This window comes from Mesocricetus auratus, unplaced genomic scaffold (assembly GCF_017639785.1).
Source record: "Mesocricetus auratus isolate SY011 unplaced genomic scaffold, BCM_Maur_2.0 Super-Scaffold_100018, whole genome shotgun sequence".
NCBI classification, from domain to species: domain Eukaryota; kingdom Metazoa; phylum Chordata; class Mammalia; order Rodentia; family Cricetidae; genus Mesocricetus; species Mesocricetus auratus.
The window spans coordinates 51,746,752-51,763,603 of NW_024429199.1; the positions used below are offsets into that span (position 1 = coordinate 51,746,752).

The 16,852-nt window shown below is 36.9% G+C and overlaps 1 protein-coding gene across 3 annotated transcripts in view; it reads right to left on the reverse strand.

The window, feature by feature from the left end:
• Window positions 1–235: 235 nt before the first annotated feature.
• Usp14 (ubiquitin specific peptidase 14) overlaps window positions 236–16,852 on the reverse strand; it is a 46,263-nt gene continuing 29,646 nt past the window's right edge. For all 3 annotated transcript variants that reach the window (XM_040728102.1, XM_013122764.3, XM_013122765.3), the window contains 6 exons: window positions 16,244–16,309; window positions 14,495–14,587; window positions 4,835–4,963; window positions 2,371–2,431; window positions 1,807–1,914; window positions 236–901 (listed from right to left, as the gene is read on the reverse strand). In XM_040728102.1, the coding sequence (XP_040584036.1) occupies window positions 750–901; window positions 1,807–1,914; window positions 2,371–2,431; window positions 4,835–4,963; window positions 14,495–14,587; window positions 16,244–16,309 (609 nt within the window). In that variant the 3' untranslated portion in view covers window positions 236–749. The remainder of the gene's footprint in view (window positions 902–1,806; window positions 1,915–2,370; window positions 2,432–4,834; window positions 4,964–14,494; window positions 14,588–16,243; window positions 16,310–16,852) is intronic.

The following is a 16,852-nucleotide window of genomic DNA, read 5'->3' on the forward strand; positions in this document are numbered from 1 at the left end:
GACATTGTATAGTACTGAATTAATCTGACTCTTCAGCCAATGTCCAACACTAAAAAGACAGGAGGTCAAAACTTGTTAATCCCTCTTTTTCCTTTTTTTATTATCAAATATCTTCATTTTCTAAAAACAAGCAACCAGGACTTGTTGACATATGATTACTACAAAACCAATGCAAAGTTATATAAACCATAGTCATAGTACATTAGAGACACAATAATAAGTGTATAATCAAATGTATTCTTATTGATCACAATTTATTTTAAAGTCATGAAAGGCCAGCAACAGTCAGTCTGGACAAATACTTGATTGTACCCAGTTGATGGGATGTGGACAGCAGCACTGAGTTACACCATGAGAGCAACACTTCCTTTTCCACCTTTCTAGAAAAATATTCGTTAGATAAGGCAAAGGACGGGCAGCTACTGAATGGTGATATTAACCATGCAAGAACAACAAGTAGGTGTGCAATAAACATCATTGCTAAATCTTGAGCTAAAAGGGCAAGGGGAAAAAAATGGACTTCAGCTAGGAATTTGTAAGAATTAATGCAAGAAATGAGCTTTTAAAGAATGTCTTCCAGCTACCCTTATACAGGATAACACCCAAATGTAATTTTCTTTAGTCTTAAGGCCTGGTTCTGTTCTCATTTGTTCCCTTTAGAGCTCAAGATTATAGAAATGATCAACAACAGCAACAACAAAAAAAAAAACATTTATTTCACACCTATGCATAAATAGCTAAATTGAAGATTACTGTTCACTTTCTTCTTCCATTATTTCAACTCTTCGAGGCCCATAAAGTAAAACATAAGCAATGTGCCAGTCTCCACCACCAGACAGCCGCAGGATATCTTCTGGTGTTACAATGCTGACCTTATCATCATCAAACTTGATCCATTCATCTAAATTAAGAGGATAGCAAACAATTATTTTCAGAGTTCTAGTACAAAAGAAACTAACTGGATGTGCAGCAGTACTCCACTTGACTACCAACAGCTCTCTAAGTGTAGCCTAGGGACTATGCAGGTTCAAGATGATGTCAAGAGTTCCAATGACATCCCAGCTATTTCAACACTACTTCTAACGCATGCTTTGTCTTTCTACCCTCATTGCCTCCAGTGCACTCTGCAGTTCTCCAGAAGCTTCAAGATGTGTGCCAATGCAACTCTGAACACAAACAGATTAAGAAAGGGAAAAGGTTGTAGCTTGTAGCAGAGCACTTTCTCAGCATATGCAAAGTATCTTTGTTGTTTGATCCCAATATCAAAACAAGCAAAAACACTCAAATACAAGAATGTAGCCATATCAATCTGGGCACGAGGAAGACAAAATGTAAATCCACGACACTTCATGATGTTTTTTGCTTGTGCAATAGTTTTTAAGCTAACTTTCTCAGCTGTATCTGCTGGTGTTATAAATTTGAAAATAAAAGATAAGCAAAGCCTGGGGGGGGGGCTCGAGAACAAAGGGAAGGAAGGGATTTACTCTGAAGTACCTGACACATAGACTAGAGCCTGAGTTTTGATCCCCAGGCAAGAGCTGTGCATAGCTCCTGTCTATAGCCCTAGTACTGAGTCTAGCTCAATCTAGTTCTAGGCTCAATGAGAAACTATCAAGAGAGTGGTAAAGAGGACACATAGACCTCTAGCCTGAACACAAATACCCAACACACCTGTATAAAAGCTATAGGCAATTATTTTTCATTTTAATTTTTAAAAGGCATGAAGAAATACACAGACAAAAGCACCCACAATGCTATGACATTTGCAATAATAAAGTAGTAGTTAACTGTAACAATACTCTTTACCTTGTTTTCTTTTCACCCATGATACATAATGACCTGAAGAACTAGATCTTCCCTGGTGAGTTAGCACTGCTTGTAAGTCATAGTATCCACAATTATTGGAGCCAATATCTTAAAGAGAAGGGAGATGAATTAAAACAGGTAACAAACAGACAAGAGCTCTCTCAAAGTAACAATCATCAAGTAAGGATTGGAGAAATACTGTTCTACTGAACTCCATAAATATCGATGTGCAGAGCTACAATTAAGTTCATTACCCATAACTATACATCCAGATGTACCACTTAAGTTACACTAAGGAAAATTATTTTTCAAGAAGCCTGGATATAGGCTATGTAACACCAATACTTGGGAAGCTAAGACAAGTGAATAGCTAACTTTGAGGACCACCCTTAGTTAGCTACATGGTGAATTCCAAGTGATCCTGGACTACAGAGAGAGGCTTTCTCAAAAACAAAACCTTAAGTTTTTAAAAGGAAAAGCATGGTTATCTGAATAAACAGGTAAAAGGTAGAACATGCCACCTGATTTAAATGTGTATACAATAGAAATGAGACATCCACTTACCATCAGCAAATGAAAAAGGTTCATACTTGACCTCTTTTGGGGGACTATTCTTCTTGTCATTCTAAGAGGGGAAAAAAAAGATTTAATTTTAAATTGTGATATTGGAAATGAACACATTCTTATTAGTACTTAACTATATAAATATACTGTCTACAAATCACTGAAACTGATGGTGTGCCTTGCAAAATACTTTAATGATAAACTACACTTACCATAAAATCTGCAAAGCCAAAAGCTCTACTCTTTAATAATACACAATATTATTATGGTAAATAACAATCTCCCTGAATAAGTTACTAATGTTAAGCCACTAACTAAAATTTTAGCATACGAGAGCATTTAGTGTTCTGTCTGTGAACCTGTAAGGGCTACCTCAAAAACAAAACAAAACAAAACCCCGAGTCAAGTTTCTGCAATTGAAACATGCCCCTTCCATTTTAGCTGAAATGAACAAAGGCCTACACTAGAAGCAGTATAATTAACTACATGGACAAGAGGCTTCAGTGGAAATTCACTGCCTCAACTCATCTTACTAATAGGGAAAAATTAAATAGTCCTCAAATAAAAATAACAGGAAACTCAACAAAACAGGGCTAGTCTTTGAAATGATCAATAAAACTGAGAACCCTCAAGAAGAAAAGAGACAAACTACAATTATCAATAAAGAAATGGGCTAGATTTGCCCTATAGACATCAAACAGCTAATAAAAACACCAAGATCAATTACACAGACAAATGTGACCTGCTAAATGAAATTAATTGATTCTGTGAGAACAAAAACAAATATCACTTGAGTAATCCTGAAGTTTCGGGAAACTGATTCAACTTTGAAAATTTTAAGACGTCTCCAGACATTGGTTATTTCCACAATTATATCAAAAACAAAAAAATGGTACACAGTGTGAACAATAACAGAAAAAACAAAAAAAGTACTTCAAGATGTAAAATAAACATACAAAGGTTTCAACAAAACAAGCAATACCATTTGCAGAAGCATTAAAAAAAACAGTTGGAGATCACAAATCCAATCCTTGTAAGGAAATTCATTAGTTACGACTTTGTGGCAAATGCCTGTAATCCCAGCACTTTGGAGGTCTAGAAGCAGGAAGATTAAGAGTTCAAGGCTAGCCTCAACTAGCAAATCTGTAGCCAGTCTGGTCCCCATGAATCCCTGTCTTATCAAACAAACAAAAAAACATTGTAGTATGGCCAAAGAACATATGTAAACCAATGGGATAAAATTGAAGACTCCAGAAGCATATTTTTATCTATTGTCAACCATTTATCTACAAAGATGGCAGAATCATTCAATTGGCAAATACTAGGCTTTGCTTTTTTTGTTTTGTTTCTTAAGATGCTTGAGGGTCATATCCAAAAGAATGAATCTTATCACACAGAAGTTAAACCAGAATGAATCAAATAACAAAATGGACAAACTATAAAACTCTTGAACATTTTCTCTGCATTAGGAAGATGAAAAGATAAACTACAGACTTAGAGGAAAGTTAAGAATTACGATCTACAAGAGAATAATAACACATAGTTCAGCAGAAGACACACATAGGACAGCCAACACATAAAAAGTAGTCAGTATCATTAAATCTTGGGAAATGCAGAAGAAAACACAAGGCAGCACCACAATCCTATCCATCAAATCAAATGAAAGCTAGTGACATCAAATAATGGTCAGAAAGTGAGCCAGTCATGCTTTGCTGTCAGGAATTCAGGGCTAGGCATTTGGAACTTTCTTGAGAAACTGAGCATGCAACCTCCATGCAACATAGCAATTATACTTTTGGACATTCATTCTAGGAAAATGAAACTCTTGCTTACACTAATATCTGCAAATGAACATTTTTTACCAGCTCTATTCATAATAGGCAAAAACTGAAAACAATATTAAGTATCCTTTAATAGAGGAATGGTTAACTACAGAACACCCACATAAGGAAATACTATTCAGTGGTAAAAACATACCTACTGACATACACAACCTGGATGATTTCTGATTAATTATAAATGAGGTATCAATTCAAAAAGTTAATGTTTAACAAATGGGAGCCTAATTTCATTTATTTTCATGTTCATTAATTTATAGGCACAGAAACGTGGAGGATGAGACTAAAATGGTAATTTTATTCCTCCAATTCTATTATAAAGAGGATTAAAATACCTCAAGGAAAATCATTACATGTGGAAAATGAAGACGTCATGTTAAATGCACTTATGCTGTAGACTCCAGAGCAAAGATGACAAAGGGCCAACATTACCACAGCAGAACCCCTGTTTCTTGTGCTACATTAGTTCATCTACAGGTAATGAGAGGCCGGCATCAAAATATGCAAAATGTATGCACCTCCTAACTGCAATGCAAACTGATCATTTTCATAACAGTACTTGCTATTGCTAGGAACTAAATGAGGATTGAAATGGCAGCAGTAAAATTATGGCAAAAAGAACCTACTGCATTTGGTTGCTGATTCACTTTTTTATCTTCTAGATCCTTGAATTTTGACCGAAAAGAGACCATTTTCTCTTGAAGTTCTGGTGTGCAGAGTTCATATACATCCAACATAAGAGGAAATTTAACATCCTATAACAAAAAGAAAATAGGTACCAAAGGACAATTATTTAAAATATATAACACGTTCAAAATAATACTTTCACAATTCAAATAAAAGTTGAAAATGAAATCTGTGGCATCACAAGTGAAAAAAAAAAAACACTTTAAACTTATTCTCACTGGGCAGTGGTGGCACATGCCTTTAATCCCAGCACTCGGGAGGCAGAGGCAGGTGGATCTCTGCAAATTCAAGACCAGCCTGGTCTACAAGAGCTAGCTCCAGGATAGCCAAAGCCACTGAGAAACCCTGTCTCAAAACCCCCCCACCAAAAAAGCAACAAACAAACACAAAATCTTATTCTCAAGGGTGACCTGCACTAAGTGGGCTTTGTGTTTACAAAAAGAACACACAGAACTGGGAGGGAATAGTGGCTTAGGGTTGGGGGGAAATGGAGGGGAAGGAGTGAGGAGTGAATTTGACCAAAACAAATTATACGCATATAGAAAATTCTCAAACATTTAAAAAAATAATGATCTGATTCTATCTTTTATATTTTTTGAGATCTTTTTCTATTAAATAATCAAGCCTATACACGTGACCACAGAAGCCACAGTTGTATAGCACAACAGATTCAGAAATAGTAGGTGAGATGCTATGCAAATAATGAATCTCAACATGGTGTTTCAACTGCCAGTACTTTTAATTTTATATATAAACATTTAAAGAGCGTATTAAAAGTTACAGCAAATACTAGTTGTAACACAAAAAATAAAAGACTCAAAGATTGATCATTCGGTAAAGCATAAAACTCTTTAATCTCAGGGTCATGGGTTCGTGCCTCACATTGGGGGCCAATTTGTAACAAGAATAATAACAATAAAAACCCAGAGACTGATATTGGCGTTCAAGCTTCAAACTGAGGATTAGAGAAGTAAAACAGCCAAGCAAGTAGATCTCACCTCTACCAAGCTGAAATGGCTACACTGCCTCCACTAATCCTCAGAGACAATACTATCTCCACAATTCCTCAGAGGCAAAAACTCTTGAGTTCCTCTTTCCTCCTGCCTTATATTCATTTTTCTGCCCAGTCATATCACTCCTGCATAATGTGGGGTCTTTTATATTTGTGTTACATACACCCAACATTAAAGTATGAATTCATGAAAAAGCCGCTTTGAGGCCACCAGCATAGGCCCAAAGGAAGGCTTCATGGATATCTTACAAAGACTGACCTCAACAGTAAATAGAAAGGTATCAGACGTAGAAGCTAAAAAATAATGATTGAACCTATGACTTTTGAAAATGCTAATTCTCAATGCAAATGATAATTAGGCCTTTAAAGCAAGGCCAGCAACTTTGGAGGATTGGATCTGAGATACATTAATATTGAAGTTGATGACTATCATGATAAATGCATAGCAAAGGTGATTTCAAGAGCTTTAAAGAAAAATTGAAATGTCAAATTGAAAGGTCACTTTCAAAGGTATTTTAAACAAAAACAATAGAAACAATACTTTTATGAGCATAATCCAAACAGAAAAATCTTCCTTTCTGGATTATGCAGAAGACGTGGCAAAGGAAGGCATTGGACAAAACAATATAGGTCAACAAGAGATTGTCAAGGCAATCCTTTGCCATTGGGGAAACTTCCTGGGCAATCTCTCGAAGATCCCTATATCAGGCCCAACTAAGTCCCTTTTTGTCACTGTAGAAACTCCTTCCCAGAACAATTAAAGAGCCTAATAGCTACTGTAAGAAATCATACTGTGCTAGATGATAGAGCTGTAAAAGAACAAATTAAGTCAGGAAAAATCACAAAGCGAGTATATTGGCAAACTTCTATAAATGAACAGAGACCAAAATTAAAAGTATGAATAAATTATGTCATCATTGAAGGTCTAGTAGACAGATATATGGACATAATATTTATATCACAAGAATCTTGGCAACCAAATTGGCCTTTTTAGGAGGTAAATGTTCAACTTTTAGGGACTGAAAATTTATCTCAGATAAAACAGAGCAGATGGCTCAAATGTATAGGGCCAGAAAGAAAGAGAGGAATATTAAAGCCATAAGTTGTTAATATTGCAATGAGTTTGTGGGGATGTGATTTGTTACAGTAATAGTCAGATAAACATTCCCCAAATCTTAGAAACAAACCATAAATTAACATATGGTTCTGGAAAATTTATAAGAAGGCATTGTAAGTAACAATCACTAACCAGTCAGGTTGTACAAGAACAGGACACAACAGCTGCTAATCTTCCAAGAAAGACACTAACAGCCCTACCTTTAAAAGAGCTGATAGACAGAGAAACTGCAGACTTTAGAAGAGCTGGTACAGGAACAACCAATTGCTAAGCATATTGAGGAATCGATCAGCTCTTGGATTCTCCTGTACTTGTTATTAAAAAGAAATCTGGAAAATGGAGTATGGTAACAGATTTAAGAGCTGTTAATAAGGTGATAGAGTCAGTCTGGAATTCCTTTGCTTTCTCTATTGCCTAAAGGATGACCTCTCACAGCTACTGATTTAAAAGACTGTTTCTTTAGCATACCATTACAAGAAAAGGACTGAGAAAAATTTGCATTCACAGTGCCTACTTATAGTAATTCTCAGTATTCTAAGAGCTATCAATGGAAGGTTCTCCCATGGGGAATGTTAAATAGCCCAACCCTATGCCAGTATTTCGTATGACAGCCATTAGAAATACATAAGCAATTTCCTCAATAAGGATGACATTTTATTGACTGATTCAAATGTAGATAATTTAGAATGTTTGCAGATGAAAATATTGCCATGTTGGGGTTTAAAAATTGCTCCTGAAAAAATACAAAGTGAGGATTCAATTAATTATTTAGGCTATAAAATAGGCTTATAAAAAATTAGACCCCAAAAGGTACAAATTAGGAAAGATAGACTGCAGACTCTTAATGACTTTCAAAAATTACTAGGAGAGATTTCCCATCTATGTCACATTAATGGGATAAAATTGATCAAGAGAGGGACCTGGAGGCAAAACAAAGCAGCCAGTATCATCAGCTGCCATCAGCTTGCCCCTACACCCTCTGGTAGACAGCATGGGGGGAGGGGAGAGGGAGGGAGAAGAAACAGGAGGGGAGAAGAGGGGAAGGAGAACATGAGGGATCAGGAAGATGGGAATAGAAGAGAACAAGAAAAGAGACACATCAATAGAGGAAGCCACTATAGATTTAAAATTTGGTACTAGGGAAATGTACAGAAGATCCACAAGGATGACCCCAACTAGGAACCTAAGCAATAGTGGAGAGGCTACCTTAAATGCCCTTCCCCTCTAATGAGTATGATGACTACCTTAAATGCCATCCTAGAGCCTTCATTCAGCAGCTGACAGAAGCACAAGCAGAGAGCCACAGCTAAGCACTGAGCCAAACTCCTGGAATCCAATTTCAGAGAGGGAGGAGTGACAAAGGGGTCAAAGCCACAATGGGAAAACCTACAGAAACAGCTGACCTGGGCAAGTGGGAACTCATGGACCCCCGTCTGACAGCTGGGGAACCAACATAGGACCAAACCAGGCTCCCTGAACATGGGTGTCAGCTAGGAACACTGTCAGCCTACTGGGCCTCTGGCAGTAGAACCAGGATGTATCCTCAGTGCACAAATGGACTTTGGGAGCCCATTTCCCATGGAGGGATACTTTCTTTCTTTCTTTCTTTCTTTTTTTTTTTTTTTTTTTTTTTTTTTTTTTGGTTTTACGAGACAGGGTTTCTCTGTATTGTTTTGGAGGCTGTCGGACCAGCCCGGCCTCGAACTCACAGAGATCCACCTGCCTTTGCCTCCCGAGTGCTGGGATTAAAGGCGTGCGCCACCACTGCCCCGGGATACTTTCTTAGCAAAGATACACAGGGGGCCTCACACTCCCTCCCTGGGGAGTGGATGAGGGATGGGATGGGGGGGCCAGATGAGGACAGGGAAGGATGGGAGGGAGAGAGAATTGGGATTGATATGTAAAATAAGATAGATTCTAATTTAAATAAAATGTATATACAAAAACACCTGATGAATTGTTTAATTAAAAAACAAAAGCAACACCTTAGATGGTAACAAGGACTTAAATAGTCCCAGGAACTTAACAGCTGAAGCTGAGAAAGAACTGGCTTTGGAAGAAGAGAAATTACAGATTGCACATGTGGCTCATGTGACTCCAAGGCTTAATTGCATTCTGGTCATATTACCCTCTAAGCATTCCTCTACAGGAATTTTAATACATAGGGAAGATATTGTCATAGAATAGATCTTTTTACCACATGAACTGATAAAAAATTTAAAACTTATATGGAAAAGATCTCTGAGTTGATTCTAAAAGGAAAATTAAGACTAAATCAATTAGCAGGAATAGACCCAATAGAAATTATAGTACTTTTTACTAACCGTGAATTGACAAATTATGGGTAGAAAGTGAACCCTGGCAAAGAGCTTGTGGTAATTTTGGGGGAGAGATTAACAACAATTATCCCAAAAGAGAATTTAATTTACAAAGAGACCTAGCTAGACCCTTCCTCAAATTGTAAGGGAAACACCAATAATTGCAGCCCCTACATTCTATACTGATGCAAATAAATCAGGAAAGGCAGGATACAAATCAGAAAATTTAAGTAAAGTGGATCTAAGTCCTTATAATTCTGTCCAAAAGTCAGAATTAGATGCTATTCTCATGGTGCTAATGGATCATAAAGAACCTTTCAACATAGTAATTTACACTATGCAAAAAGAGTTGTTTCACATATTGAAACCGATGAATTTATACTAGATGATACAGAATTGACTTCATTTTTTATTTAGTTAAAAGACATACTCAGGGACAGGAATCATTCCATATATATAACACACATTCGATCCCATATGGATCTGCCAGGCCTCTAGCATAAGGTAATGATGATATTAATCAACTATTGATTGTTCATAAAAATCACCATTTCAATAAAAAAGGTTTGAAAAAGACTCTTCAATCACATGGAAACAAGCCAAGAAAATTATAAGGAAATGTCCTATTTGTTGTTTATACACCCAAACTCCACTACCTGCACGAACTAAGTTAAGGGTACTCAAAGGAAGGTAATCTGACAGATGGATGTGCTCCATTTTGTAAAAATTGGAAAATCAAAATATGTACAGCATACCATTGATACCAATTCGGGTTATCAATGGGTAATTGCTTTGAGTTCTGTAAAGGCTAATTCTGTAATTACACATTTGCTAGAAGTTATGGCCATCATGGGCATACCTGTACAAATAAAGACAGACAATGCTCAAGCACATGTCTCTAATAAAATGAAGCAGTTTTTGCATATTATAATATAATATAATATAAAGCATATTACAAGTGTCCCCACAGTCCCACAGGGTAGGCAGCCATAGAAAGATCAAATTGAACTCTAAAGGATATGCTAAATATACAGAAAGGGATGATAAAGAACCCCAGAAATAGATTGCATAGTGCTTTATTAACTTTGAATTTCCTGAATGCTAATGAGAAAGGAACAACAGCCTCAGATAGACATTGGATAATAGGAAAAAAAACATAGAATTAAATCAGCCAATATACTTTAAAGATGTCTTGACCTCCGAATAGAAGCCAGGACATGTGTCATGTTGGGGAAGAGGCTTTGCTTTTGTCTTCACAGATGAAGAAAAGCTCTAGATAGCACCAAATTAATATTTGATTTGAACAAGATACCTCCTAATTGAAAGAGATGATAGTTCATCAAGCAACATGGCTGTTTAATTAAAACTAACCTACAATACTAACAAACATTTTTCATTTGATCAGACAGCTACAACTTGCCAAAGAAAAACCTCCCCCAAAATTAGGGCTGGGGAAGGGTTTTATTTTTGTCTTTTTAGGAGAATAAAGGTATTCAGATAAGGAATCCAGAGACCACTGGACAACTGAGACATCTGAAGAAAAGGGACAAATAATCCAGAAAAATTGTCCCAAGAAAATAAGTAAATTAGCCAGGCGTTGGTGGCACACGCCTTTAATCCCAGCACTCGGGAGGCAGAGGCAGGCGGATCTCTGTGAGTTCGAGGCCAGCCTGGTCTACAGAGAGAGTTCCAGGACAGCCTCCAAAGCCACAGAGAAACCCTGTCTCGAAAACCAAAAAAAAAAAAAAAAAAAAAAAAAAAAGAAGTAAATTGGTCTATTAGTCTATCATATTTCCAACAGGATAAAATTTCATAAATCTTCCCAAATATTTTTTCTGCTTTTCTCTACACACATATAATGCAAATAGTCATTTTGTAGTCCCAATTCAATTAAAGATTAAAGTTAGCTTTGGAGTTGGAGTGTGGCTCTCTCCTTGTCTAAACTCAAGCATGCTTGTTAAAGAAATATCAAAAATCTCTGTCTCATGTCAGAAGAGCACCTGATATGAAACAGAAGAAAAATAAATATTGAAGGACTATGTTATAGCCACTAATCTCATAATTCTTTGGCTTTATAATATCTAAATATTTATAAGATTATGCACATTATTTTAAAGTTTTTGTCATGATGTTAATGGTCACACAGAGTACTAATTCTAGGAATAGGTTTTATTTACCTTCCTGTACATAACTTCAGGTTGGAGTCTCTACTAGTTTTCAACATTGAACCATGACCACACCTAACAGTGACCTTTGAAGTTTCCTAATGAAGAATGGGCCTCACAGTGACAGTTTCTCTAGGACTACGACAACACCATTAAACTGAACAACTCCAATTAAAGATCGACTCTGCACTACAAATTTCTGAGAAGAATTTAGAGGTGGCCAGCTGATGATCCAGTCTCAGACAATGCTCAGAACAATTTTGAGGAGGTCAGCTAAGATAATCCAGCCTCGCAGACTACTCAAGCCAGGACTTGAGAGAAGTACTGTACTCTCCCATTATGTTGAGACTGAATAAAAAGGATACAGCTTGACAATTACCCAAGCTTTTCTTTTCAGAATCATTTAAAGATGCTGTCACCCCCAGAGAGCAGGAAGTAACTTTAAGAACACAACACTCACATTTCCAAGAGGTGGGATGGGTGGATTTTGGTCACTCACTGGATTATGAATATTTGTCATTGTTTAGGGGGATTGGCTGCAAAATGTTGGTTACGATCAAGAAAGTTGAACAACGGTGATTAGATTCAAGGTTTTTATTTTGAAAAATAAAGGGGAGGATAAAGATATGATAGGATACAAAGGGTAGATTATTGAATCTACTCTGTAAAGAAAAAAGGGAAGATATAGATAAAAAGGCAGATTATTGAATCTGCTTTTAAAAAAGCACCTACTAGTTTTAAGTATTTTACACTGGATTGGACTTCTCTATATTATACATATCTGATATTGTTCAAGGTATTATACCCATAAAGCTCATTTAACAATGTAATGCAAATTTCTAGTCCTAGAAAATTATTTCCAACTATATAGGATAATAAGGAAATACAAATTAGTAATTAGTCAAATTTGTAGTCGTATTAGGTAAGTTTTCAAGGTCAGAGATATATTTCAGAAAGACAGGTGTCTTCAAACACTTCAGAAATCTACAGAATATGGCATTTAAGATGTTTTAATAATGTAGGTGTTTTTATGATAATAAACATGTTTGCTCCTGGCAGCACCAATCTACTTCAGGGAAGATAATGGGCATTGAAGAAACTACCCATGAAGTTTACTTCCTTTATGGCAAAAGTAGTCACTGGGCAAGAAAAGCCTGTGCCTCTGCTGCTGACAGTATGCTGTCCAAACTGAACAAACAGGACACAAAAGAAGAGTGATCTCAAAACCTTGCCATAACAAGGTGGGACAGTCATTCAAAAATTTTGCTTCAAAGAAAAGTCTGTAAGATATGCTAGGCCTATAGGCCAAAGATGGATGCCACAACTTTGCAGAAGAAACTTGGGTGACTGTCCAGGCAGCCAGTTGTTTCTGCCATTTCTCACATTTTTTTAGAAGTCGTTTGCTCGTACTTCCTATTTACTCAGTTAATATTAATTCCTTCTCAGATATTTGAGTATGAAGACTAGACAGTTATAGTTTTCCTTGTTTACCAGACTCAAAAAGGAAACTCACTAAAGACATGTAAAATATAAAAAGGTTAAAAGACATTAAAAGATAATTTGATAATGCAAATTAGGATAGAAAGTAAATTAGGTACAAGACTTTGGACTCATTAAAGACAGGATAGATAATGGAGTATTTTCTCTAAATTTGTTAAATACTAATGGATTAGACATTGATATGCTTATTGCCTGTATACTGTGTATAGTTTTTCTTATGTTAGTTGTAGCTTTCTTCTTTTAGTATTGACAAAAAAGGGGAATTGTGGTGATATATTATTTATGACTTATTAAAGCTTACCTTAGGGTTCAGAAAACAAAGCTAGCCACAAGCCATAGAGGTCAGGCAATGGAGATACATACCTTTTATCCCAGCTGCCATACTAGCACTAGCAAGCAATAGAGCCAGGCAGTAGTGACACACACCTTTAATCCCAGGACTCAGGAGACAGGCAGCTGGACCTCTCAAGTTCAAAACCACCCTGGCCTACACAAGAGTGAAGAGTAACAGAGCTCAAGCCTTTCATCCCAGCACTTGGGATCACACGCCTTTATTCCCAGCACTCTGGAGGTAGAGACAGGAGTAATATGACTGGACTGAGAAAGAAACATAAGGTAGGAGACAGGATAGCCATTTCAGCTTGGTAGAGGTAAGAGGTACTAGCTCGGCTGCTTTGCTTCTCTGACCTTCAGCTTGAAGTTTGAACCCCAATTTCAGCATCTGAGAGTTTATTATTCATGCTACAACTAGTAGAGAGAGACCCAAGCTACATTTAAACTCCACCAACAACTCTATCAGAAAATGTTATGTCAGCTCCAGAGGCTAGATTCATTCATATAACTCTTCCCAAGGAATTTTGTATATACACAACTACAGACTACCCAATTCAACACAGTTCAAGGGATCACCACGTAAGCTCTGCAGTGCTTCAACGCAATGCAGTGTGCTTACTGCCTCTGTCCTCATTTCCAACGAATCACCTTAACTCTGATCTACGAAGTGAAGGATCTAATTTAAGGCAGTATTTCTGGAGTATGCAAGAAATAATACAATTATCTGTGAATCCTTTGAAAACATAAAATGCTGGCTCCAAGACTTAGATGTTTGAGGCTGGAGGAAGAAGCCAGGCATGTGTAAAACAAAAGGGGTAATACATAATTCCAATAAACATTGTGGATTAAGGATCAGCTGTCTAATATTCACCCCTTACCATCTCAAAGCTATTCTTTGTTTTCAGTTGTTGTTTTTTCAAGACAGGGTTTCTCTGTGTAGTTCTGTCTGTCCTGGAACTCACTCTGTAGAGCAGAATGGCCATGAACTCAGAGACCTTCCTGCCTTTGCCTCCTAAGTGCTTAAAGGGATTAAAAGTGTGTGCCACCACTGCCCAAGTGAACTCTATTCTTAATAGGATAACAAATCTATGATAGATTAGAAATTGCCTTCAAAGGATTGTTATTTAACAGATAGATTAAAATTCATTACTGACCTTGAGAACTTTGGCATTCACAGATTCTTTCTCTTTATAAAAAAATCGAACCATCTGAATAGTTAAGTAAGCAGGTAGCCGGCTGATCTTAGACTAAAAAGAGAAATGAGAAGAAATCCTTTATATCTAAGGTCACATAAATTTTTTGGGTTTTTTTTTTTTTTGGTAAAAACAAAAATTAGATAAAATTAACTGGAGCCCTTTCTCTTTTCTGCATGTGTGTAGTGGGGATGAGTATCTACATGTGTACTTGCATGCATGTTTATAAGTGTGTAGGCACATGTATGTGTCCTAGTGCAAATGTGTGAATGTGCATGCTATGATTGACAGCAGGTGTCTTTCTCAATCAGTCCTCACCTTTTCTATCTTGTGTGAACTCAGAATTCACTTTTCTGACTAGTCCATCGAACCAGCTCCACCTGCAGCACCCTGGGATTAGTAACGCCATTGGGGGTAGGAAGCCTGGAACTATTCTCCGGTAAGAAACATACTTAGATTAACAATTATGGGGTAATTACTTAAGGCAGAGCTAGCCAGTAAGAGACAAGCAAGGCCAACAGCTTCATGATGAATATAGCCTCCTGTGTGTTTATTTGGGACTCATGCGGATCTAGAACCAGGCTGGCGCGGCAGAGCCCAGGCGACTGGCGGGGGATAAACCAAAGCGGCTAGCAAAAGAAAAAGCTTCTCTTAACAGAATGTTGGGGAAGTCCTGTTATTTGCCTGTGTATTTGTCAATAAAGTACTGTCTGGCCAATAGGGAATCTAGATAGGAGGGACTAGGAGTCCAGGAGGATTCTGGGAAGGAGAAAGACAAGAGAGTCAAAGATATTTTCTTTAAATCTTGCTAAAATATTGTAACTATGTTCTTACTTGATAACTGTTCTGTTATATACAATTTGATTATGTTAAAGTTAAGACCTTTCTTTTTGATTAAACAGAAAAGAGGAGATGTTGGGGAAGTCCTGTGTATATGTCAATAAATTACTGCTGGCCAATAGGAATCTAGATAGGCGGGGCTAGAAGTCCAGGAGGATTCTGGGAAGGAGAAAGACAAGAGAGTCAACATGTAACGCCATTGGGGGTAGGAAGCCTGGAACTATTCTCCGGTAAGAAACATACTTAGATTAACAATTATGGGTTAATTACTTAAGGCAGAGCTAGCCAGTAAGAGACAAGCAAGGCCAACAGCTTCATGATGAATATAGCCTCCTGTGTGTTTATTTGGGACTCATGCGGATCTGGAACCAGGCGGGCGGGACGGCTCCTACTCAAGGAAAAAGCTTCTCTTAACAAAATGGTACCAGAACACTTTATATCTAAGGTCACATAAATTTTTTGGTTTTTTTTTTTTTTTTGGTAAAAACAAAAATTAGATAAAATTAACTGGAGCCCTTTCTCTTTTCTGCATGTGTGTAGTGGGGATGAGTATCTACATGTGTACTTGCATGCATGTTTATAAGTGTGTAGGCACATGTATGTGTGCTAGTGCAAATGTGTGAATGTGCATGCTATGATTGACAGCAGGTGTCTTTCTCAATCAGTCCTCACCTTTTCTATCTTGTGTGAACTCAGAATTCACTTTTCTGACTAGTCCATCGAGCCAGCTCCACCTGCAGCACCCTGGGATTAAAAGCAGGAAGCCATGCCTACCCAGCTTTGACAACAGTTTGCTTGCTGAGCCACCTCCCTGCCCCTGAACCCTTTAAATGAAATGAATTCAATTTTAAAAAGAAATATATAACTTACAGATTTGATGTACAAAGCATTTCTCTGCAATGTTGGAGACTGTTTAGTAATTTCTTCCTGAAGTCGCTAAAAAAGAACATTATAGACAACCAAATATTAGATTTTACAACTATTTTCTGCAATAGAGAAGCACAGTCTAATTTTTAAAAGCAGCACTATTTAATTAATAATAATACATCAGTGGATTTCTCCCAGTGAAAAACAGGATAAACATGACGTGGAGAGGTATTTTTAAAGATTTTACTCAATATTTATAAGAAATCACATATACTATTAATTCCTCCTACCAGGCAGTGGTAGCCCCACACCTTTAATCCCAAAAACTCAGGAGGCAAAGACAGGCAGATCTCTGTGACTTCAAGGCCAGGCAGAGTTATTAAACAGAGAAACCCTGTCTTAACAAACAAGCAAAAAACACACAAATCCAAAAAAAAAAAAAAAAAAAAAAAAAAAAAAAGGCCTCGGATACAATGTTGCTCAAAGTCACAGAAAGGATATTGTTATTTTATTAACAATAAGTTGAATAATCAGAATACTCATACTATAAATAAGAGAATGTAGGAAACCTCTGTTCTTCATCATTATATATAAAAGTCTGCCAGCATCAAT